Raw genomic sequence first — 25,034 nt, forward strand, 5'->3', positions numbered from 1 at the left:
AGGAACAAACAGGCGTGTGTGTTAGCAACAGATAGTGGCAGAAAACTAGTAAGCTTGTGAACAAGTAATGGTAGAGAAGATGGGCACTTTACCTTCAGAGCAATTTCAATGGTGAAAATGACAGTAAAAACTATATCAAAATAAAAGAGAATCTGTAAAAACAAAAGGGAATAGGAGCAGGGAGGGTAGATCAGTGACTGATCACTTGAATGGGAAATCACAGTTCAAAATCAAATACATATTCCTTTTAACAAGGGAACAAGGAGGACGGTATAGGAAATGGTTTTGTAACGATGTCCTGTTGAATGCAGGGAAGGTCCTGGCACAGAGGACAAGAAGCACATTACATGAAATCTTTTCTGAGTTACAATCCCATGAGGGCTCTAGAGGCAAAATAACTTTTTGGTTGTTGTTGTAGGATTTGCTTTTTTTTTTTAAAAAAAATCTGGTAAAGAACAGACAATTCAAGGATTTTCCCAAATAGACTTCCAAACTGAGAATACAAGGATGCCTGGTCTCTCAGTGGAAAACATGAGATTCCTTCTTATTAACTTCTATTCAGGCTTGTTCTGTGCCTCTCGCAAAGGAAGAAAAGCAAACTGCAAATTCATGCTCTAACTCTTTTTTTTCCTCTATCCTGATTTGGCCTGGATTAGGATGAATAATAAAGACTCTGCCAATTCAACAGAATCCCAGCTCTTGTATTGCAACCATAATTTGGTTGTGTGCTAAAGGTATCTAATTTAAATCTTGCATCTTTCTATTGGCGTCCTGGATAACAGGCAAGCTGAAACACTAATCATTCCCGTGAACTTAGACCTGGTGATGGGGATACTGGTGGCATGCATAGCAGACCACAAAAAGTGGCCCTAGTGTGTCACAGAAGGCAACAGCAAGTCCGGAAGTGTAAAGTGATTTTCAAAGTAACAGCATCAATGACAGAAACGTCTTTCACTGCCGATCAATTGACATCCCACAAAAGCAAATGGGAACTTTTTCATTGACTAATGGGACCAGAATTGCACTCTCTTTGTTTCCAATGTATTCCAATATCCCACACCATTTCAGTGTTATCTACACTACAAATGGTGAAAATCAGAAGTAGCGCGCCCTTGGATTACTGCTGTTTTAGCTTAACCAAGTTCTAAACCAGACGGCCAATATGTGGAAGCTGTAGAAAACTGATCATTTGTGATATTTAAACCTTTACTGCTAAAACATTAATAAACATATAACAGTAAACTGTCCTCTCCCATCCCACAGGTGTTTATTTATCTCAGTGCCCGTACCCTAACTCAGATTTATAGGTGACTAGATTCTTACAGCTTGGTATGCCATGGGCAGTGGGGTAGCTACTGCAAACTACAGGGTTATTTTAGATTGCACTATTTAAGCATGATCCAAATCTGGACTAATTTGCAGACACAGAATGTCAAATGGGGGGATGTATCACTTACTGCTACTGTGTAACTTAAAATTCTTCAGGTCACTGCTCAATTTTTGACCCCAAGTTGTTCTCACTTCTTCGAGGCTGTCTTGGGCTCTATCAATTTTTGCAACTTAGAGAATTAAAAAAGGGCCATTTCAAGGATGAACAGATCTCAATTGCATCCTATATTAATTTACACACACTATAACTGGAAATGTCCCCTTGCATTGCTGCCTTGTAGGTCCTGACATTTGGTTATTATATCAACGGCATAATTTTATAATCAATGGGCCAGATTCATGGGTACTCTCAGGCTGCTTTGCATGACTCCACCAACATAAAGCAGCCATAAACTTGATTAAAGTGGATGATTAAGATGTACCTGCAGCTGCTTTACATCACCAGAGCACTGCAAAGCAGCTAGAGCATACTGGTGAATCTGGCCCCAAAGCTGCAGCTAGTAAAGACATCCCTTATAGATGAAATAATTCCTAATGAAAATGATCACTGTTCCACCTGTGCAGGCAGTACCATTTATCAGCAGGCATATTTATTATTATCTAAATATGAATTTACACTAGAATATATTAAAATGAATGAGCACCTTGCCAAGGTGCAAACAGGAGAATATTGTGAGCGCATAAAGCCTTAGGACTTGCTTGGGCTTTAAAGGCTGTTTGATCAGACTGGGGAGGCACTTCCAAAAACTTGCTGCCTGAGCCCTGTGTGACACAAGAAGAATGCAGCCACTAGCCTGCCCCGGGACAGAAGCAGTGTCCAAGCCTCTTCGCTAGCCCGTGCTGGAGAATGTTCTCTCCGTTCCTGTCTTCCTGCCCTGGGACAGTTTGTGTCAACAGCAGCACTAGCCTGCATGAATCCTTGTGCACAGGTTAATGCCTGATTATGTTGTCCCAGCATGAAGGTAGAGGCCGTTAGTTTGCTTTCTTTCTTTTTTGCTTGCTTTCTTTGCCTCACAGGCCTCTGTGTGGGCACAGGGCAGGACACAATATTACTGTTCTACTGTCAAAGTGTAAAGGCAGACCACATTTGCAACCCAAACATCTTGTCAGTGTCCCCTCATATGATACATTTTAAACATCTGTACTTGCAAAAATTAAACACAGATTTCCATGCAACATAAGTAGCTTCAAATACACACGACAACACTTTGCCCCAAACCTTCAGCTCTTTTATCCAGGACAACCAGCTTTGACTACTTTTTTTGTCATTTAAATCTCTCTGCTACAGATTCTGTGGCAGCTTCTGCGGCATGTAAGAAGCCCGTATGCCAGCTGACATCATGCCGCAGCGTTAATACATATTGACATACATTTATCCCTACATGGTGAACACAAGTGGGTCACTTGTGGCACAGGTTTGACTGTATTATTTAGTATCCTCCTTCAGGACAAAATGCAAAGCAGCTCTGAGATAAGCTCAGGAATAAACCTCCATTAACACCTTCTCTGCATGCACATATGTGTTTAAATGAATGCTCAGGCCAGGATATTTCAGGGAGGTAGAACACTGAGTGTTAAATTAAGGTTTTATTATTAAACAACAGAAAGAATTGTTCCACTCTTTAAGCCTAGCAAGCTCTTCCAGCATAAAGGCACCAAAATGCCACTGCAGACAGCAGAGATCAGAAGTCTCACATATGACTGCTGACTCTTCTGATTTCTGCAATGACCCCAGATTAATGGAAACAACCACTGGCAAAGTTAAGGGAGCACTGAACATTTCAAAAGGCTAATAAGAATGGTCAGGAAAGAAGGTGAGAATGTATGTCTGTGCTGAATGCCTTCCTCTCCTTCCCCCAGGCTGGTGAGGAGAGGAGCACAGCATGTTTTCTGAGGATTATCTCAAATTTAATGATAGCTTTGCACCTCGCGTTCAAATAGTCTGATTCTAACCTTGATGACACCAATTTCCCCCAGAGTGACTGCATCAAACTCAAGAATGTTACTCCTGATTTACACCAGTGTGAACAAAGTGAAAATCAGGCTCTGGGCTTTTTGGTTCAAAAGAAAGCATGTGGCAGGAGAACAAATATTCCAAAGGGAACCTGCAAATCCCCCAAATTAGAATTATCGTATCCCAATCCATGTTTCTACAGACCATTTCTAATGCCTTAATCCCAGGGAACAATAATTTTTCTTCAGCCTCCTGCCCTTCCTTCCCCTATACATGCTTCTGAAATGAACTAAAGCCCAAATTCTGCACTGACTCATGTTCCCTGCAAAACCCAATGATCTCACACACAGACTACAAGAGGCACAAATCAGGGAAGAGAGTCACTCCCAAAGCCTCTGATGCAGTCTTTCTGCCTTTCCTGGCTTCAACTCATGACCTGCTTGTACCACGCTTTTAATACACAGCGAGGGAAGGAGGATGGGAAGCATACTTGGTTCCTAAAGGAGAGGTGTCGGACGGGGTCCTCAGCTGCCAGGGAGATGCTGCTGAGCAAGATGAAAAATAGGATCAGGTTGGTGAAAATGTTATCGTTAACGATTCGATGGCAGTGGACACGAAACCTGCAAGAGAGAGGAGAGGCACAACTTTATCTCTCAGAGAACAGCAAGACCTGGGAAACATTCCCCCCTCCTCTTATGCCAGCAGGACTGGCTCTGGAGGATTGTTCTGCAGAGCAGTTTCCCGTTGCCCCAGCAGCAGGGAGAACGATGGGCCCAGGCAGCTGTGCTTGGCCCTGCTGGGTGCTGGGCAGCCTTGGCTCTCCACGTCATGCAGTGATGCACATGAGTTATCGGTTGCCTGTAGGACTCAAGCTTGGTGCATTTGAACGGAGGACAGTCACTCCCTCCTGACAGAGCCTTTTGTGATCTAGATGTGGTCTGAAAACTGCCAACCCAAAATTATATCCCTTGCTTTCATTCACAGAACCGTTCCCCATTCATTTAGAGGGAAAAGCAGCAGAAATGGGCTTCGGGGTGGCCAATGCCTTTCTGAGCTGGGGCTGGAGTGTCACTGAGCAGGAGCTATGGGGGATCTACCTTGCTAACAGGACACAGTTCTGGCCAAATGGGTATAGGCTAGCATTTGCAAAGGGCTTCTGGAAAGACATCATGCCATGCAGGGTGTCTGCTGAACATTGCCCTAATATAAAGTGCTTGGTACTCTTAGTGGGAAACTAGCAAGTAAAGAAAGAGCAGTCTCCCATCAAACAGCAGCATGCTTACGGGAGACCATTACGGCACCTTCCATACGTTGGTGTCAGGATACAAGGAGTTAAACCTCATAACAGTCCTATGCGTAATTCTAGAGGCACTTCATTAATCTATTTAGCTCTACTTTTGGCTGTTAAGCCTCCAAGCCACTATTATAGCAATTTTACAGATGATTGCAGAGGTTAATTTACTTCTTCAACAAGCAACAGTGGGTGGGTGGCAAAGCTGGCATTAGAGCCCATGAGTCCCAATCATCATCAGTCCCTCCCTGTTGCACATACCCAAGGAGGAGTAGCACAAGCCCTGCTGTGGAAAGACTGGCTCTGAATTCAGATGTGCTTTTATAGCCCTGCCTTACTTTGGGGCTGTGTTTGGAGGCCAAGTCCCCAAGGGAGATGTTGGGATACATGGTACTGCACAGACCACTGGGCAGTGAGCTCATTTCTGCACCTTTGGAAAAAATATTCCCCTGTGCCATAGCTCAGCCCTCCATTCACAGTACTGGTCTCACACATCTGTGTTGGAAAGACAGGTGCGGCAATGTGAAGCCATATTGCAGGAGCCAAAGGGAAGAGTATGAGAGAAGAATTATTCTTCTCAGCCTCCCCTCAGAGCTATGGACTTTCACCCTCCTCCTCCCTTTTCTTGTATGCTCGTCTTGTTGCGTAGGAATGAGCAGAGACACATCAACTCCCTACTGGGAGTGGATTTTGAGCAGCCATTAGGACAGGAAGTTCCTACCTCATGCTTGACTGATTGCATGATGGCTTGCTTGCAATTTGGACCTGAATATGTTGGGGAATTCCAATTACTGACTTGCCTCCAAGTCCCTTATTTCCGAAGCTTTCATGATTTGTGTCTTCAATCAGCCTTGCAGGTGCCGTAAGCTCCCATTGAATATTGTCAGGGGGCTCCCTACAGTTGTGCTTTCATGAGGATTTCATGCCAGGGCCTTTAAAGAAGAGACTGGTCAAAGGAGGTCTCTGATATGTACTACTGGAAGGGGAGTTCTGCACCACATAACCTTTGGGGCCCAGAGTGGAAGGGGTACCTGCTCTCCGCCTCCTTGTTCCAGCTAAGCAGTCTCTTAAATACCTGTTATTAGGACTGAAGATGAAAAAAGCACTGGCATCAGGCATAGGCACAGCCTTTTCCTTGAGGTGCAGCTCAGACATCGGGCGAGGCCGAGGGCCGACAGGCATCTCGGGTTCTTCCTCATCTTCCTCTGCTGCAAGAAGCATTTTTGTCTTTTAATGCAAAATACAACCCGTTCTGGAGTTCTAGGGCATTTGTCTCATCCGTAACTAGAGCTAAAACCTAAGGATCATTGAAATAGGATGATGAAAGCTTGAGGTTCCTTGTCCACTTCCTTTCTCCAAGGCAGCATCCGCAGCCCAGTGCTCACCCTGGCAGACATTGATCTAGACTCTCTGTAAAACCACTGATGGTGGTAAACCCACAATATCCTCCCAACAGTCTTCTCAGATGCTTCACTGTCCCTTCTGCAAAAAAAGCTTCTTCTAAAGACTGACTTGAATCTTTCTTGCTGTGGTCTAAATCCATTATCTATTCTCTTATTTTCTATGGACACAGAAAATAGAGAATTCCCTTCCTCTTTCAGAAGGCTTTTACATACTTGAGGACCATTATTATGCCTCTGCGAGGATTTCTGGTTTCTAGAGCAAAAGAACAACAGTCTTTCCTGAGTTGCTGTGTTCCCTAGGTCTCTGATCATTCTTGCTACCTTCCTCTAGATTATCTGCAGGATTAACCTGCAGTTGAGGTTCTACTGGTACAGTGGAAAGCTGGATTACTTCTTATATCTGATAATACTATCTTCCTGTTTAAATGTCCTTCATAGGCACTTCTTTTCATTACACTCTGGCATTAATTTCCCATCAGTTTCTGATTTGCACAAAGCACAGATTATTTATTACAGAATGGCTGCCTAGCCAGTCACTCTGCCCTTTGCATTTGTGCTGCTGACTATTCTCAAGAGTGGCACTTCGACCTCATTCTTACTGAACTGCCTCTTATTTTCTTCAGACCATTCCTCCGGTTCATCAAGATCTGTTTTTCTGCTCTTTGTAAGGCTGTCCACTGCCTTACAGTGGAGCCACTGCCGCATCTGGGATTGTGTCTGGCTAAGCGAATGTATGCCCCAGAGCAAACATGGAGCATGGCGCTTTGACTTACACCGGTCAGAAATTCTTAAAATTGTCCTCTTTCATAATTCAGCGGGGGGAAGATTGAAAGGGCAGGAACAAGGCTGAGACTCTCGAACCTGATGCCTATGGAGCCAATCTCCAGGCACTGTGCAGATCAGTGAGCACCCTCAAGGAAAAAAACACAGAGATGCCGGCTAAGTGGTATGTGAAAAAGAACCTTCCGCCCTTGAGAATTTCTTCTACCTGCTGAAGTCAGATGCTGTTTTGTAAATAACATGATAGGATTTTGCTATTTTAAAGATCCCAATCCTCTCACTTAATCAGCAGGACAGAAAAAATATTTTAAGAAAGGAGCCTGACAGGTTAGATGCAACTGATTCATCTTCCAGCCAATGCAAAGCAGGAAACTCTAGTTAAAAGGTTTATCTTGAGTCCATAAAGTGAGATAAATTCCAGGAAGAGCCTGTTCCTTTAGGGTCAGGTACTGTACTTGATCTGGTAATGGATACATCAGAAAGAACAAATGAATCAGCACAGATCCTAATCTAGATGTCGGAGACAGGAGAAAAGTGGCCTTTTCAATGCATGCCATTATTGCATGCAAGGAGATTCTTTCTTTACACTTCTAGTAGCAAGAGTTCAGCTCAAATTCACTTGATAGATTTTTGGACAGATGTTTGAGCTGGTACATAGAGTTTGTACTTTTTAAGCCGGTCTACTTTTAAGAGCTCAATTTTATGTTGTAATATACTTTTTAATACTCTTTCTACAGACTTTATTAGTTAAAGAAACATTCTTCCAGAAGTACTTTTGTGCATAGTACTTGTAAAATTGGTGTTAATGTTAATGTTCATATTTATATAATGTTACAATACTTTGCACTTGTACCTTTTATCTACAGATTTCAGAGTGGGATGACAATGAGTGAGGTAAGCAAATTCTTTTTCTTCTTTAACAGTCCAGAATACCGATGCCCATGATCACATAGGATATTTGAGAGCTCTTACTTAAAAAACCTAGTATTCTGAGTCCCTGTTCTGTGCCTTCACTATTAGATCATTCTTTTTCTTTTACTTGGAGGAATGCTTAAAAAAACACTTTCAAATCGGTATGGAACAATGCCTCAGGAAAATGGACTCTTAGCAGAAGGATCAACCCCGTGAAGACCATAAAGAACATTGTTCCTCTCCTCTTTGTCTTGTGTCTGCCATACAGCAAGAAATACATTAATGATTCTGGCAACCACATACCTTCAGACTGGAAAACACATTCAGATCCTCAGCCATACATAAAGAATAATGTTCTAAATATTTTTCATTTAAAGTAGGGTATAGGGCACAGAAGAAAGGAGACATGCAAAGAATAACATGATTACAGCCTCAGCTCAGGTCACTACCTAAGCTATCTACCTGCATATAGGAACAGTATGTTGCACAGTTGCCAGCATTCATAGAAGCAAAGGTCAACATGGTATTCACAAATGGGCTGGGCAGCACGTTGGCTGCAATCCAACACTTGATCTTTGATTGTTTTCGATACCTAAGGTATATTTGTGTTTAAAAAGTGACCCTTCTGGTCAAGCTTGCCATGAAATCATAAACAAACATGACTCAGAGCTGCCAAGTTCAGCTCTAGGTTTGAACTCTCCTAAAGTTCAAGGAAATTAAAATCTGGCATTGTTATCTTGAATTATTTTTCATTAGAATGGTGATGTCCTTTGGTTGTGAAGCCATAAGCACACACAGGCTACAGTACAGCATCAGTGAGAAATTCGATGATAAGGATTTTTTTTTTTACTGTACAAAGACCAGAACTCTTGTGTAAGGACATTGCTTTGCTTCAAGCTCCCATGAATCATCCCAAGCTTTTACCTTCATCTGACATTCTGAATTCTTTGTCTGTTTCTGTACTAGACTGCAAGACTAACTCCCTGTCTTCCTATAATAAACATATCATTATAATAATCCTTCTAGTGTACACAAATCTCTGGAAGAACTAGTCTCTCCTTCCAAAGAAGAGGATAGGTGATCTGATGAGCTGCAAGTACAAAGTATTCTGGGGGCTAAGAGCAACACTCTGTAGCAAATAGAGTCAGAAGAGGTTATTGAGAAAACAGGCTGAGGCAGCAGAAAAAAATAGGAGATTGAGCGAGGTAGGTTAAAAGAATAAAGGGAAAAAAATGAAGTCACCATTTCAAATTGTTTCTGAACATTGGGTTAGGGTGAAGGATGTTTTCAGAGGATGGAATGGTACACAGCCATTGAAAGATCACAGGCAGGAATGGTACACAGCCATGGAAAGATCACAGGCATTAACAGAATCATAAACAGAAAATAGGTAGAACCAGCTGACTGCATCTAAGAAGCAATGGAAAGCTTCAGCCAAAGCACAGCTGAAATGGATTCATATGCAAGTGGGCAAGAAAAAGTGTGTTGCCAGATGGGCCATATATGGCTGCACAGCATCTCCTCTACCACAGCTGGACTCATCAGAAATCAGCAGAAGGATTCTGGACTGGTCAGATGGCCACAAGGGAACTGGACAGGGGTATGTGTGGGGATTGGGAAATTCTTGCTTGCTAATGCCGGGGGAAAGCCTTGGAGCCTTGTTCCCCAAAACTGACTACACAAGGCAGATGTGACATGCCACATCAGCTCGGAGAGGGCTTTGGTGTTTCTGAGCTTTATACAGCAGAATGGAATAGATGACTATGGTAAATTTGATCTAACAAGGGATTTACAAAACTTTACTGCCTCTGAGCCCTATGGTTGACTTCCATAAACTCTGAAAGAAGTGGTCAGGTAATTTTGTGAGCTGTTAGAGATCAACTTCACTCTTCACAAAGAATTGATAAACAATTCAGGGAATAGGCCTGTTTAGAAATGGTGTCATAACCAAATGGCAAATAACCAAGATGCTGTCCCCTTGCATTTCTAATAGGAAACTGGAGAAAACCCGACCATCCATTCAAACTTTAGGTTGTGTTCAAAAGTATGCCAAGCCAGGGATTGGCACCCCAAGGCAGGAGTTAAAAGTGTCTTTACTTAATTTTCTGCGCTCTAATCCTATGCACGGCCGCAGATAAAATGTCCGTGACACAAACGGTAGATGTAGTTTTTGTCATATAATTCATGTGCTGGACTATATCTAAGCTATCCACAGAAGGTAACTAAAACACTATTCTATTATTAGAAGGCTTAAATTTGATATACAGGTGACTGTACCTTCACTTGAAAAAAATGTAATGGTCTGCAAATCCAAGCCAGATGAGAAACAGAAACAGAACTGTATCAAGCTGTTTTAATTTGTGCTTCTGACTAAAGACTCCCACAAACCTCTTAGCAACTGGGGATGTCTGTCCAGTAAGTGCCTGTGCCTATAGAGGTGCTGGGAAGATTAAAGCCAGAGTGATCTGCCCCAGGCAATATTAAAACAGTATTGCATGGTGTTGGAACCATACTCTATTCCCGATAAATGGGCTATAAATATGGATGAATACAAGTATAGCAAATGAGGGGATTTTTTGTACTGAAAATCAAATGCAATGAACAGTTTTCCTTTTTGCTTGTCTGAAACCCTTGTCCATCTATTTAAAATGAACTATTGTGTCTTTTTTTACCCTATCACATCAACCTATTATCAGACATTTATTAGGAATCATAGAATAGAAGGCAATGTGTTTTATTACCTATTACATACAGCCTGTTACATAGTCATAGAAACGCAGAAGAGCAGAGCAGGAAAGGATCACAAAAGGCCCTCTGGTTCATGTCTCTGCTAAGCCAGGATCAACTAATTATTATATCTAAGCCTTTTCTGGCAGATATTTTTCTGACCTGTTCTTAACAACATTCAGTGATGCTGGGCTTCTACAACCATCTTCACAATCTTTTCTAGCCTCACCATTAGAAAATTCTCCCCTGATGTGAACCTTAAATCTGTTACTTCTTCATAATGGAGATAATGTAACAAGCTGTTATGCATTTGAAGATGTTTCTCCTGCCTTTCCTAGCTCAAATGACCACAATTCTTTCAACCTTAGTTCTTGCTTCCTACTAGCATTGTTTTCACCATGCTCTTCTACACTCCTTCCAATTCAGCCCCACTTCTCCTAAACAGAGCACCCAAAGTGAGATAAGATATCCCAGCTGCGACCTTATCAATGGTGACCAGAATAAAACAATTGCTTTGCTCTGGTTAGCTTTCACTGGCCAGTTAGAAGAAACCCATAACTGAACTAAAAGGTCATGTTTTCACTGTTTATAAATCTCACTACTTGCTTGCCTTTTGAAAGACAGCAAAATGTTTTTGGGACCTGTTGAGCTTGTGATCAGAAGATTCAGACACTTTTCTCAAGGACTGCTACCTAACTAGCTGTCACCTAAGATCCGTTATTTGTGAGTTGTTTATTCCTGTCTACGTGTAGAGCCTAGCACTTTCAATTTTATTTAGACCATTTATCCAGTTCCTCAAGAGCTCTTTGAATTCTAATGCTGCCCTCCAGCATGCTTCTTGTCCTTTCTAGCTTCATGTCATCTGCAAATGTAATATTTCCTCCTCCATCATTTACGTCATTAACAATGAACCGAACTGAACTCAGGACAGGCCTTTGGGTTGTAGAACTTCACTTGGGTCATCACTGCTCTCCACATAAAGAGTCTGACCAATTTCTCTCCCAATCATCTGGACCATGTTTTTCTAGCCAGCTTATGAGAATCTTATAAGAGACAGTCAGAAGTCTTAGCAAAGCTAAAGAATATGACATCTACTTCTTTTCTCCTATCTACAAGTCTTGAGAGCCCCTTTTAGAAGAAAATAAGGGTGGTTTGACATGATTTGTTTTTGGCAAATCTATGTTGGCTGCTAGTCATCTCCTTATCTTGCAGTCATATAGTTTGTTTAATCATTTGTTCCAGCACTTTTCCAAGAATGGAAGTAGACTAGCTTATAATTCTTCTGTTCCAACCCCACACCCCATTCAGGATCTCTTGAAGAAAAACTGCTCAAAGTTCTGAGATTTCTTCAACCAATCTTTTAAGTATCTGAGGATGAAGTTAATTAGGTCCAACTGACTTGAAAACTAGCCTAACTAATGCTCTAGCTTGTTTTTTCCAGTTCTAGGCTGAGATCTTATGCCTTTAGAATTATGTTAATAAGTCACACTGTCTTTTTTGATTAGAAAAAAGTGCAAAAAGGCATTCAGCAATTTGCCTTTCATGAGTATCTGTTGTGAGTCTCCCCTGACCACTGAGTACTGAAAAAATAGACTGAAAAAAAAGTCATATGTATATTTTCATATACAGAGATTTGTGTATGATTTGATTTGGTTCTCTGTAAAGCTCTGTATTTCCAGATACAGAGCTTTACAGAGAACCAATCAAATATGACTAATCAGTATAGGGACCGCAAAGGATCAAGGCCATACCTGTGCAAACACAGGCAAGCATATCATCCTGTCCCATCATGAAAGCATTACATGTTCAGCATACCTGCTACCACAGTTTGGCTTTATGTGCATTAGCAACTGGAGCTTCTCTTTGTTGAATCAGGGGTAAGAGGAAGAAGATATGTACCTGGCGCTTCTGTTGTGGGATATGGGGTCTTTTCTTCGTTTTCATTGGGCTGATAATCATCCACATTGATCTGACAGAAATGGAAGGAGAAGCAGCAAAGCCTTTATCAGACAAGGCAGAGGGTTTTCATTCCCTCAGAAACCGAAGCTGTTCATGCCATCATTGCACAGAGAGTGCTGGCTGGCAGCAGACCTTACCTTGGTAGCAGGCGGGGATTCTCCATCAGCAGTGATCGATTTCAGCTCAATTTTCTCCTCCTTTGTCTCCTCCTCCACAGCTGTTTTTTCTATCTCCTGTTTCTTTTCGGGACTAGCAGTCCTAACAATTTTACAAGATAAAAAGCAAACAGTTACAAAGGTGAAAAGCTGTTTCCTTTTCAGGTACTTCATGTAGTACAGCACACACCATGAGAATGATCAGCTGGCTGGCAGCTCCATTCTGAGTCCAGCTTACAAACCAGTGGCTCCACCTTGTCCTTATCTGCAGGCAAAGGCAGAGACTCTGTTCTAATTCTATATAGCATCCTTTTATTTTAAAGCTCTCTCAATGGCATGTGTTTGTGGGTGGGTGGGTGTGCACGCGCATGTGGGGGAAGTGTGTGCCTGTGTGTTTGTGCATATGCGTATTCTAGGTCTGTCAGTAGAGGTCTCTTTGTTCACCCAATGACAAAGGCATGAACCATTTTCAACCCATATCTTGTGGACTTCCACTAGGTTGCCTACAAAGTTTTGCCCCTCACTGCACTCCCAGAGCCAGGGAAACCTGCTGACTAGTATGCAGGATGAAGCAGAAAGATCTGCACAAGAGATCCCTTCCAAGCACCCTGGAAGACAGTGAATAGAAATAACGAGTAAGGAGAGGCTTCCCCACTGTTGGCAGCTGGGAATGACAGAGAAGCTCTACATCCAGCTCATGCCTCCTAAGAGTCTGCAGAAACACTGAAAGAACTGCCAAGAGAAGAACAGCATGTGGCATCAAAAGAGAAGAAAGCTGCTGAATCTTGTCGTGGGAACAACAGTCTGAAAATATGCCTTGTGGTCCAAAGAAATCAGAAGGTAATAGGGAGATTCAAGTGGGATTGTAACATTGACACCATTTCACACTCATTCTGTGCTGATGCCCTGAAAGCTCATCAGTCACCCAGACTTCCTTTCCTCTGCTCACATCATTGCAACTGTGGGGACTCCCGATTCATGACACCTTCTTGTCTTTTAGTTTGAATTCTTTTACATAAAAATTTTTATATACATAATTCCATATATAATTACATTAATCACATATATATAATCTATACACACCCACAGAGAAGTTATACATATATATTACATATACACACATACTTACTTGCACATAATGTGTGTAATTATACTCACAGGAATGCATGCATCTCAGTGTAGATAGGTGTATGCAAATGTACTTACCTAGCTAGCTTTTTCCTTTCTTTTTCCTCTTCCTCCTCTTTCTGTGCAGATGTTAAACTCTCAGCATCAGCAAGGTTGTCCACAGCAATGGCCAAAAATACATTCAAAGGATATCTGATTGTGTGCTACTTAAAGAAAATGGGCTTTGAAAACTGCAGAACAACATTATACCAAAGGTTTCTTAATTGAAAGTTTTTAGCAACCTGTCATCAGATCTCTTGGGTTTTCCAAACTTCCATTTCACACAAATGTTCAGGATGTGCATATCCAGCATGCACAAACCTACACCTTCCATCCAAATGGCTAACGCACTGTGGGGGGTTTCCAAAATTTCGCAAGAGAATGACTGATATAAAACATCTAAGTCCAGACTTATATTTTAGTTTCCGATTTCCCAAAAGAGCCTTGCTTTGTGCAACAAATCCCACTGAAGATAAGGGGAGTGCTGAATGCTTTGCATCTTTGACAGCTTAGGTTGCTTTTATTAAAGCACTTTTATATTCAAGAGCCTCATACCATAAGGCACCTGGGCTTTCCAGTTTTGCCCTATGTATTTGAGTTGAACAACCTCATTATAGGTATTCCCACAGACATGAGTGGATTTTATGGACAGCAAGCATAGCACTCTCATTAGCATTTCTGAGGCAATCAAAAAGAAATGAGTTTAGTCTGGGCATTGAAGGGTTGAGCTGACAACTCTGCCATCTCCTAGCAGAGAGTCCATGCATGGCCAGTCATGCCCATGTAGCTGAAGGGCAAGGAATCACAACTGTTTTCTTGTCTTGCCAGTCAGTGTCCAGATCTCATGTTACAAATTTGAACATCACCTTCTTTTATAACTTTCTTGAGAGTGGGTCTTATTACACGATGATAACTTTTAAGTAAACCCCAGTTCAAGGCTTAGTCTGGAAATGCAGCCACCCCCCTCCCTAGGCTCCAAGGTCTAATGGCTCCAAAGTCAGCCAGCATGTAGAGCTGGCTCACATTTTCCTCTGCAGTTCACAAGGGGATCCAAATTGTAGCTTTTTTAAGCTGTCAGGCAGACTGCCTACCTTGACCTTCAGATAAGTGGAATAACACCATCTCACTTTGAAGAGTGGGCATGCAGGTCAACTGAAATGTCAAATAACAGGGTTTGAGAGAGCTGAATTATGAGGAAAGGCCAGAAGAGCTGGACTGAGACTACAAGGTGGCTTTATAGAAGAATCAGTATAAAAAGAAATGTCACCTCTGACACAGGAGGGCCATTTATTAGGGAAGCAGAAACTAAACATGAACAAATTTGGAGCAAACTGAGATATGGAACAGAAGCGTAGCTCTATGTTATATGCAAATTCCTGTGAAAAGACATTCACAGCCTAATCATGAAATGTGCTTTGTACCTCCTGGGATATATGCAGTGCCCTCCCTTCACCTTGAAGCCAGAGAGAACTGAAGTTACTTAACACCAGCACAGGCTGGTAGATAACAGAGCACACGATTTTCTGTTTGAAGAACACACAGATTGCAGTAACTGAAATGGAACACGGTTCCTGTTAGTTTATACATGAATTAATATATGATCTCACATAAATCAATTATGTCAAACATATGTTACTCCTATTACAGCATTTGTATATAGCATATTGTAGATTATACATATTTTTATTCCACATAAGGCTTGGATGAAAGCACATGGAATATATTACTGAAAAGGCAATTAAAGCAAAAATATGCAGTAAGTACAGTAGATACAGAGATTAGTTTCTGGAGAAGGTGGGAAAGAAAAACCTATGAGGCAATTAAGAGGAATGAAAAATAAAAACACTAAACATGTAAAGATACTAAATAAAAGCTAGCATGTGGAACTGGCATGTAGCTGGCTCTTACAGCTGTTTATATGCCTTAGCACTAGCTAAAATTAAACAAACTTGTTTAACTTTTGGCAGCGCAAAGCCAAAATTCAGACCTAGGGAAAAGATAAAAATGTAAGGTATGAAATTAATTATTTTCTGACATAGCAAAGTAGTAGAGGGTGGCTGTAAATTTAGCCCCACTTGGAGAAAAGAGTAGCATCAAAGGATACAGTTTCCACAGATGAAGAGGATGATGAAGTAAATACAGACCAACATTCCTGGAAAAGAGGGGCCGCCATAAGCCATGATCCCATCATACATCACCGAATTCCAGTCCTCCCCAGTCAGGATCTAAATGACACATTCCCACCAATAAGGGATACAGTGTTAGAGAGTGTTAGAGAGTGTTACCACACAGAGAATTTGAAAACCCCATTAATACAAAGATATCTACTATCCTAAAGAACATCCCCTCCCCCAGGATGGTTGGAGACTCTGGCTGTGTCCATCTAGAAAATTAAAAAAACCAGAACACGGAGAATGCAAAGAGGGCCTGTGCTCAAAGTGTAAAAAAACCCCCAGATGATCCCCCTGAAGATGATGGCTGAAGGCAAATGGCTTTCCCAGACGACTCTGCTCAAGTCTCCCCAACTCTCGCAGGCATTTCCCTCCCACGTGTCTGTTGTTTCAGACAGGCTACACAACCTATAGCACTGAAGACAGCCCTTAGCACAGCCCTCCCTGCCACTTCCCTTCACCTTGCACGTGAAATCATGACCCTAATGCTCTTGGTTGATCATTCCCAAAATTGCAGTCAGCTTAAAGGCCTTTTGATTACTTCTCTGGTGCTGTGAGCAGATATTTGTTCCCCAGTACTGTGGGAGGGGGGGAGGACAGCTGCAGGGTTGGGCTTTGGCATGCAGGTGCTGCCCTGGGACATGGCAATGGCCATTCTCTTGTCCTACCCTGCTACGACCCGGTGGCTTTTCTACACACAGGGGCTTTAGCTTTGGTTCCCCATTTTGGGAGGGAATACCCCTGTGCTGGCAGCACAGCGTGGCACCTTGCTCCTGGAGCTGTTAGCCTGATGTCCAGTCTTGGGGACTGTCAGGCTGCAGGGGAAGGGTGCAGGACCTGCTCTCTGTTTTGCCCCATGTAAACACAATGTGTTGGCCCCATTGGGACCGCTCTTGCCCTTACCTGAAACACAGTGAGGAGGGACTGGGGGAAGTTGTCGAATGTACTCCTCCTGGTCTGCATCTCATCAAAGTTAAACTTGCCCCCAAAGAGCTGCATCCCCAGGAGTGAGAATATGATAATGAAGAGGAAGAGAAGCAGCAACAGGGAGGCAATGGAGCGGACTGAATTCAGGAGTGAAGCCACAAGGTTACTCAGGGAGTTCCAGTATCTGGGAGAGAAAATAGAGGCAGTTAAAATTCCTTCAATCCAAGACAGGTGCTCATGGACTGCACAAGATATTGGTTCAGGCTGCCTTCTGTGTATAAGCAGGCATTTCCAAACACCCTGTTAAGCAGTGAATCATTGATGTGCTTCCCTAAGATAATGAGACCTACTGCAGCTAATGAGTAATTTTACTACCACACGTGTACATACACAACTCCCTTCACCCCCCACCCCATATGCACACCCAGAAGATTATTGCAGCACTCTCCATCTAAAGCTCTGCAAATCTTATATCAATATACGGTGATTAGTTCTTGCTGCTTCAGTGAGTTACATTCTAACCAACCTCATTACAACAGTCACAGATGTTATGGCAGCCAGAATACCTCACTCCGGAGAATGGCCTGTAATAACTAACAAGTGCAGATGGGGAAACAGTTTGGCTGCAAATACAAACTTGTCCAAAATCTGGCGTATGTGAGTATGTGCTTGGGCTCACTCACAGAAAGAGGTTGCTAAGCTTTCTGGGATTGAGATGAATGGGAAAGATATTAAAGGTCCTTTTACATGGACCCTAAAAAAGACTCCAGATCTACACCTATAAAGTCCAGACTTTCCTTTGCTGTTGGAAGAGCTCACCATCACTGCTTTTTTGGGTATCAAACCTGCCATGCTTCCTCAAACAGGCCGCAGAACATTTTGGGAGGGCTTCATTCATGAGAGAAAGAGGCTAAGACTTGTTCTGTCAGTGTATTTAGGCTTGTGCCCGGATCAGACTGATGTATGATGCAGAGAAAGGATCTTCTTGCCCTTGTGGTACCACTTTAGGGTTCAAAGAGATGCCAGCAGCATGCTCTGCTGCAGCATGTCAGTTTGCTTGCATTCTTTGCCAGCCTGCAGAGTAGCCATGTGTTGGAAAAAGGCTTTAGAAAAAAATTCTAAAGAATCTACCACATAACCTATGAAGCAACTTCCACTTTGATCTTGCATCTGCTCAACCACTCCTAGTCTACTGCTTAGCTGGTCATGGCCACTTCTCTTCTATGCAGTTTTGAGTCTGACCGAGCTTTCAGACTGGGCTGAAGATTAGCTGTCCTCTTTCAATCACCTCATTTTGAATGCACATTACTAGCAAGGTTCAACAGCTTTCACAGGGCAGCAAGCCAGTAATGGTTGCCTGTGATCTCTAAGTCTTCCTTCTAGCACCATCTCTTGTGGTCTACCACCATGCTTTAAGATTCCTCCATGGCCAACATCCTCCACTCCCTTCTCCCAAAGCCCATAACATTGAACCTTTCTTTCCTTAGAGGACTCTGAATTTCTACCCATATTTTCTTCGGAGGCAAAAACTCCACTTGAGAAGGAGGGCAGACATGTCTAGTGCTCTCGCTCGTTTGAGGAAGCCTGATCCTTCAACATACGAATCTGTTCCAAAGGTAGTGTAGTCATTAGAGACTAGAGTTGTTAAAATCCCAGTTAAATTAATATTTTTTAAATGTTCGTCTAAAAAGATGGCTTTCCTTGTCCCATGGCAGACAGGAATGTTTGAGCAGCCCAATCACTTTATGAAGGTTAGCAATCTGATCTGCAGAGGGACACCACCATGTCCTCTGAAGTTCAGCAACTGGTTCATCACCAAGGGCTGAGCTTCAAAGAGAATGCGATGTTTTCCCTCCAGCCCAGCTTCAGCACTTCAGAGAAAACTAGAATGCTTTAAAGTTTAACTGCAATTAAAGAGATGAGCAATGAAAAACTACAGAGCAAAGGTAAGGGCATGGAAGCTGTGGGCTCGGTGCCACCAAATGTCCGTGCTGAATGTGCAAAGTAACAGCTTGCTGTATTTGTGTTTATGCTTACAGCTCACATACTTTCACACTTCGGGAGGAAGAGAAAGTGACACAGGAAAAGGGAAAAATTCTTTTCTGATGAAACTCGACTGACTTTAGCATCCTTAAACCAGAAACTGATGGGGTCCAGAATATCTCTCCAAGCCCTCCAATGTCAGCCAGGACACACATTTTCTAGGTCTTTCTAGCAGTGCCCTTAAGAGGCACACAGTAGAGCTGTTACCCATCTGAATAGTCTCAGTGACTCACTTTAAGCTTAAATGCCTTGCTATCTGAGAGCACAACTGCACAGACTTTTATCAGCTCTGCATTGCTTACAAATGGCTCAATACCTGAGATTCGGTTTCTTATGTAACTATCAAACTTAAAGCAATTAACTGAGATGACCTGGTGATAAGATTAGTGCAGTTTTATCCCCGTGCACTGAGTGCTAGGAATACAGCACCATTAGAAAAGTAAACAAACCAATCAGGAAAAAAAAAAAAGAGAAAAAGGAAAAAGGAGAGGATAAGGAAGGCTTGACTTGATTGGGATGTGTGAAAAACACAATTGTCTTATCTTAGTGTCCTAAAAGCCTGAACTGAGGTTACCATCTGTCACATTAGGTGGTTGCAGAAACATGAACACCCCCTCAAAGTGAGATCTGGGGTTAGTCAATGAAACACAAGGCTTTTAGGTCAGGAATGGATGTAGCCCGGACAAAGAAAGTCTCTCACTACTTTGTCCTCTTTGGTTAATATACTACAAAGGAAAAATTACAATAAGTTACAATAAATCTCATGGCACTGCTGGATGGAATCAGAAGTTTTGGACCAGGCAGCATATAATGGGAGGTATGAGAGAAAGCACTGCTGCTTCCTCAGACTTATAGGGAAATGAATATGCTTCTTAACATCTCCCACTTGCAGATCTCAGACCCTTGAGGATGCCGGTGAATGAGGCATTGCAAAACCCCGGTGAGTAAGATGTGATTGTGATCCCTGTTTCAAAATGGAGGAATGATGCAGAGAAGTTAAATGGTTTGTTGAACATCTCACACAAAAATCAATTGCAGAACTGGATTAGAATTTAATGTGTTCTTTTATTCTCTTCCCTCTCCTCTCCATTGCCTTCCACTATGTCTTTATGATACAGAGCTTAAAACAGTAGCAACAGCTGGGAGTCTCATTGTAGGAAAGCTTCCCACAATTGTTCATCCAATATAAAACCACTTTGAAAGCAGGTACAAAAAAAAGGTGCCCTCTCTCTCCTCCCTACAGTTAACAGTGACATATCTAGCGACAGGATTAGGTATAAAATATAAAATTTCAGTATGTTGTTGTAAATAAATGGGTTTTTTTTTTATTTTATATTTAAATCCTAAATACAGGGATTTAAAAAGCAGTAAAGGACTATTTATAAAGAGAAAATAATTTGTCTTCTCATAGCAAAGGGAGATTTTCTGCACAGCCTTGTAAAAATTAGGGAGAATAAACCAAACTGATTATATTGTCTGCTTGTCTAATGTACAAGACTAAACGATTCTGAAGAGTATTTATAATTTTGGAAGAAATGTTTGCTTTTGAAATTCTAAATGTGGTTTCTAAAATGATGCATTGTTCATCTGATGGTGTCGTTATTTGTTTCTATTATATCAGGGAGCTGTATGTCTTTTTCCTAGAAGTGTATTATCTTGACGCACCCAGAATTTGTTTGTGCTTGGTGTTTACCATGGAAGATCCATACAAATACATAAAGATTAGGCTACCTACTGATATACTCTCATCAGAGTAATTTTCCTGCTTTATACCTTTTTAATGGCCTTGATTATCACTATTTCCATCTCCACTGTGTGTTCCCATGTCACTGCTCATGAATATATATCTGACATAAAACATTACACTCTCATCCTTCCTACCCTTCCCAGCTTTCTAGGATTGTATCTTCCTGTATTATCATTGCACTCACGCGGTGTATTCCACCAGTATTGATAACATTGTCAATAAATCATCATTGTATTTAGAGCTGAGTGAATAATGGAAAAATTTGTATTTTACTGGAGAACATCAGAGGCAAAAGTTTTGCTTTAATGCCAGAATATTCTCTCCTGCAGTAAGACATGAGTGGGCCTAAAATACCGCTTTGGAGGCTTGTGCTAGGGCCTTCCACATGAGGGTGAACTTCACCCACGGAGGGAAAAATCATGAAGAAAATTATGAATAATTAAAAAACACAGATAAATCTGAGACTCCTGCAACCTACTTGCCAATATTTTAGGAACAGGAAAGAAGGCAAAATCTGATTAATACATTATTCATTATGAGTTATTCCTTAGCTCTGTGTTACACGTAGACCCCTGTACAAATTGCAAGAGACATATTCCAGGTAACATTTGCTTCCATGCAAAATTGTATTTTAGTTCTGCTGCAGAATGAAGGTAAATATAACTAGTCCTACTGCTGGTTGGTTCTAACATTACATCTCTGCCAGAAGCTTTAGGAATATTTGAGTACTCCAATAGCTCAAGCTTCCTAAAGTATTAATGATATTCTCTCAGCATTTGCCTTTCTATTAGAGAATTCTCTTAGCTAGATTATATATTTTGTGTAGGAGTGGAGAAATGTCTTGAAAAAACAATGACCTCTCCAGGATGCTATGTTGAATCTTATGTTTTTATAGCTATTGGTATGTTGCCCTGGGTGTATCTGATTACCCAATGCCTGAAACAGCTACTGGTTTCCTCAGAAACCAAGCCTGCAACTCAGTGATGATAGCTTTCGGACCCAAAGATCCAGGAAAAACAGTCACCAGACCAGAGATTCCCACTATTTCTGAAAGGGCAAAGATGCCTTTCTTGCTGGAAACTCTTGTTAGCTGGAACATTTCTCCCTCTTCTATGATCACACGTCTAAACAGACCACCTTTTTTTCTTTTTTAATAGTTGTAGGCTTGCTTTGGCCTCTCTTTCTGAGACTGTAAACTGATTTTCTGTCTCTGCCATCTGACCTTGAAAACCATCCACCCTGCCAGAGAGTTGAGGCTCAGAAGCTTTAAGGGTAAATCTTGTTCAATGCACAAGTCCAAGCCTGTTGTTTTTTCTGCCTCACAGCTCTGCCATCTTGACTGTCTTCCAGTTTTGGCCTTGTTTTTCTCATGCGCTGAGTTTTTTATCTCAAATTTGTCAGAAATTTCCTTCGGGGGAGTTTATTGCAATTCTAGGGACATTTTCATAGCTGAGCTTGCAGAAAACGCACTCTTTCACCACCTCAGTCAAGCTTTTTATAAGGTGCTGACTGGTGCCCACATGGGAAAAGGCAGGCTCTGTGCTGCTTCGGGTGAGCACTTGGATAGATTTGTTCCAAGAGCTCCCATCTGGGTAAGTTGGGATCTGATCTCTCTTACAACCTCCCCTCAAGCTGAAAAACTCCTGCCAAACCAAGCCAGTGTTTTGGAGGTACCTGACTGCAGGAAGCAGCAACTGTTTAATAGACACCACTATGCCTTTATGCAGAGGGAGAGGAGAAAGAAGGAAAAGGAAAAAGAGGAGAGACTGGACTCTGGAAAAGTCTGGTTTCTTTGTAAAGCTGCTGCTTCATGCTGGACTCCTCTGAAGGGGATGGGCTGCCAACATCCTTTGCCTATAGCTGCTGCTGTTGACACTATCTCCCACTCAGGCCACTGCTGAGTCTACTGGAGCTGGCATGGGCTCCTCAGTCAAATGTTGTTTTGGCTCAAAGTAGTCTTTCAGGCTCTGCCCTGTCACCATAAAGCAACAGAAAAGGTCACAAGGCTATCTGCTGTTTTGTTTTCACTTTCCCTTTTGCAGGGAACCCTAAGAGCCCAAGCTCAGCTCATATTATCCTTCCAGATTTCAGTTTAACAATCTGCATGGCATCAAGTGTCTCCAGCCCCCTATGTCAGACTCCTCACCAATCCTTATCACTCACATCAGGGATATCCAGTCTGTACAGCCCTCCCCATCCTGCCACAGACTTCAGAAAATGAGGACTGTCAAGCTAGCACTCTCACTCCCCAATTAGTGGTAGAAAAAGTGAAAAAACAGGAATGTGAGTGACTTGTACCTATATATGTTGTGCATTGAGCAGTAGCCCTCCTTCATTCCCAAAGAAGCACAAAAGTACCTTGTGATTTTAAATATTCTTAGGAGTCGAACGCATCTCAACACCGAAATGCCCAGTGGTGACATGATCTTTGTCTCAACCAAAATTGTTTCCAGGATTCCTCCACACACAATGAAACAGTCAAAGCGGTTGAAGAGGGACACAAAATAGGCCTGGAGACCAAGGCTGTACATCTTCAGCAGCATCTCTGCCGTGAAAAGAGCTAGCAGCACCTTATTCGCAGTGTCTCATGAAAAACAAACAGAAACAGATTAGTGAAACTTAGTCAAAAGATCATCAGAGCTAACCATCGGCCCTTGCCTATAAGAAACCCCTTCTGGGATCAGTCTGAAAGGTTAACTTGATATAAGCTTGGGTCAAAGAATGGACTTCAAAAGCATGGGCATCTCATTCACAGAAATGTTTTATGAAGATGCTGTCATGGTTTAAGCCAAGCCAGTTACAGCGATTCTTATGTATTTCACATACAGCTGTGATGTATGACACAACCACACAACCTCCATGGCAGGGACATGCCTTCCTGTGCACAATCTCCCATCACACTTGTCATGTGCAGATGAGAGTGGGAATAGAAGAGCTGCTGTGCTACCTACTGTTGCTTAATTAAGCCTTTCAGCTGCTCTCACCGCCAGTGAGGATTCAACGGTTCTGCAGACAGAACAACTTTACAAATCACTCTTCCTTCCTCGCCTCCCTGTTAACTAGAATTTATCATAAATGCCATTTCAGGGAAAACCTCGGAGAACCTGTGGCTCCCAGTAGCTATTCATAAATTGGAAATCCAGTTGCTGAAAATATGTATTTAGAATAAGCTCCTGATTTCACCAACACCCAGTGAAACACTGCTTTGGCTGGAAACAGGGAACTTGCATTTTCCCTGAAACTTCTCCCATTGTACGCAGATATTTTGTTTTATTATTTAAGAACCTCCACAGACAGAGGACTATTTGGAGTTGTGTATGCTCCTTTTATATTGCGTGGTCTAATGCATCAGGTCCTCCCTCAGCCCCCTTTTTTGACACTGACCACAATAAACAGAACCATCAGCCTCTCCTCACCTTGGACCTCCGTGAGCCAGTCTGGCTGGTTGTAGTGTTCAGAGGCAATGGTGAGGGTGTTGAGAAACACAAGGAAAATCACCAACCAGTAGAAAACATTAGACTTGACAGCGGCGCGGCACTTTCTTCTGCAGAATCGATTCCATCGGCGCCAGTAGCGACTTGAAAAATTGGAAAAGGAAAAGTTCTTTTCAGATAGGGATCCTTAGGCTATTGCAAATCTCTGTCAAGAGAGACTCTAGTCTTGATTTATTGTTCAAGAGTGGTTGAGAATAACTTTAAATTTCACCCTGAGAGATGTTCTCTCATTCTCATCTGAGTCGACAGTTGTGATCATCCTTCCTTTAGCTATAGGAATAAAGTTAGTCCTAAGCCAATTTGCAACATTTAGGTGTGAATAAAGCTCTTCAAGCAATGTCTTAATCTGATTAAGATATCCATCACAGCTACCCTGAGAGGTTTTTTAGCCCAGTTCCCACAAAAATAATTATTCTTCTTGTATTTAATGCTTGTGGCCTGCAATGGGACCTTGTCCAGCCTCAGGATAGTCAACGAAAAGATACCCACTATATACCGTGGACCTTTGGATTAAATCCTTGGAAAGATGAGGTCAAATAAAATCCATGGAACATTTCTGACATTCAGCAATGTTCAGGAGTAAGCCCAATACGACGGCTAACTCTGAACAGAAAAACAAAACTTAGGGGACCTCAGCATCTCACCTTCATGCCTGGAACTAAGGATACCATTTGCTAATCAACAGACCTTTTAAAGTTTGCCTTCCATGAACACATCCCCTTGTGTCACTGATTTCTGAGGGTAATTACTAACCACAGAAGATATTTAAAGCTAATTACACACCTCCTACTCTTCAGAATTTAACTTGCATAGCAACCAGTTTCCAGGCAACACTTGCCACTGTATAATAAATCTAATAGTTTTATATAGATATTATATACATATATGTGTGTGTGTGCATGCGTGTGTGTGTCT

General features: G+C 42.0%; 1 protein-coding gene across 1 annotated transcript in view; it reads right to left on the reverse strand.

Moving 5' to 3' along the window:
- Positions 1-25,034, reverse strand: part of LOC104072796 (voltage-dependent L-type calcium channel subunit alpha-1C) — a gene marked incomplete at its 3' end in the record, with an annotated part of 99,589 nt that overhangs the window by 63,985 nt on the left and 10,570 nt on the right. The window contains exons 3-12 of the mRNA XM_009572371.1: positions 24,042-24,202; positions 22,984-23,209; positions 16,812-17,019; positions 15,835-15,962; positions 13,777-13,884; positions 12,553-12,673; positions 12,356-12,425; positions 5,710-5,842; positions 3,834-3,963; positions 93-152 (exon numbers count right to left, since the gene is read on the reverse strand). Coding sequence (XP_009570666.1) covers positions 93-152; positions 3,834-3,963; positions 5,710-5,842; positions 12,356-12,425; positions 12,553-12,673; positions 13,777-13,884; positions 15,835-15,962; positions 16,812-17,019; positions 22,984-23,209; positions 24,042-24,202 — 1,345 coding nt within the window. The remainder of the gene's footprint in view (positions 1-92; positions 153-3,833; positions 3,964-5,709; positions 5,843-12,355; positions 12,426-12,552; positions 12,674-13,776; positions 13,885-15,834; positions 15,963-16,811; positions 17,020-22,983; positions 23,210-24,041; positions 24,203-25,034) is intronic.

The sequence above is a fragment of the Fulmarus glacialis genome, unplaced genomic scaffold, assembly GCF_000690835.1.
Source record: "Fulmarus glacialis isolate BGI_N327 unplaced genomic scaffold, ASM69083v1 scaffold3232, whole genome shotgun sequence".
Taxonomy (NCBI): Eukaryota; Metazoa; Chordata; class Aves; order Procellariiformes; family Procellariidae; genus Fulmarus; species Fulmarus glacialis.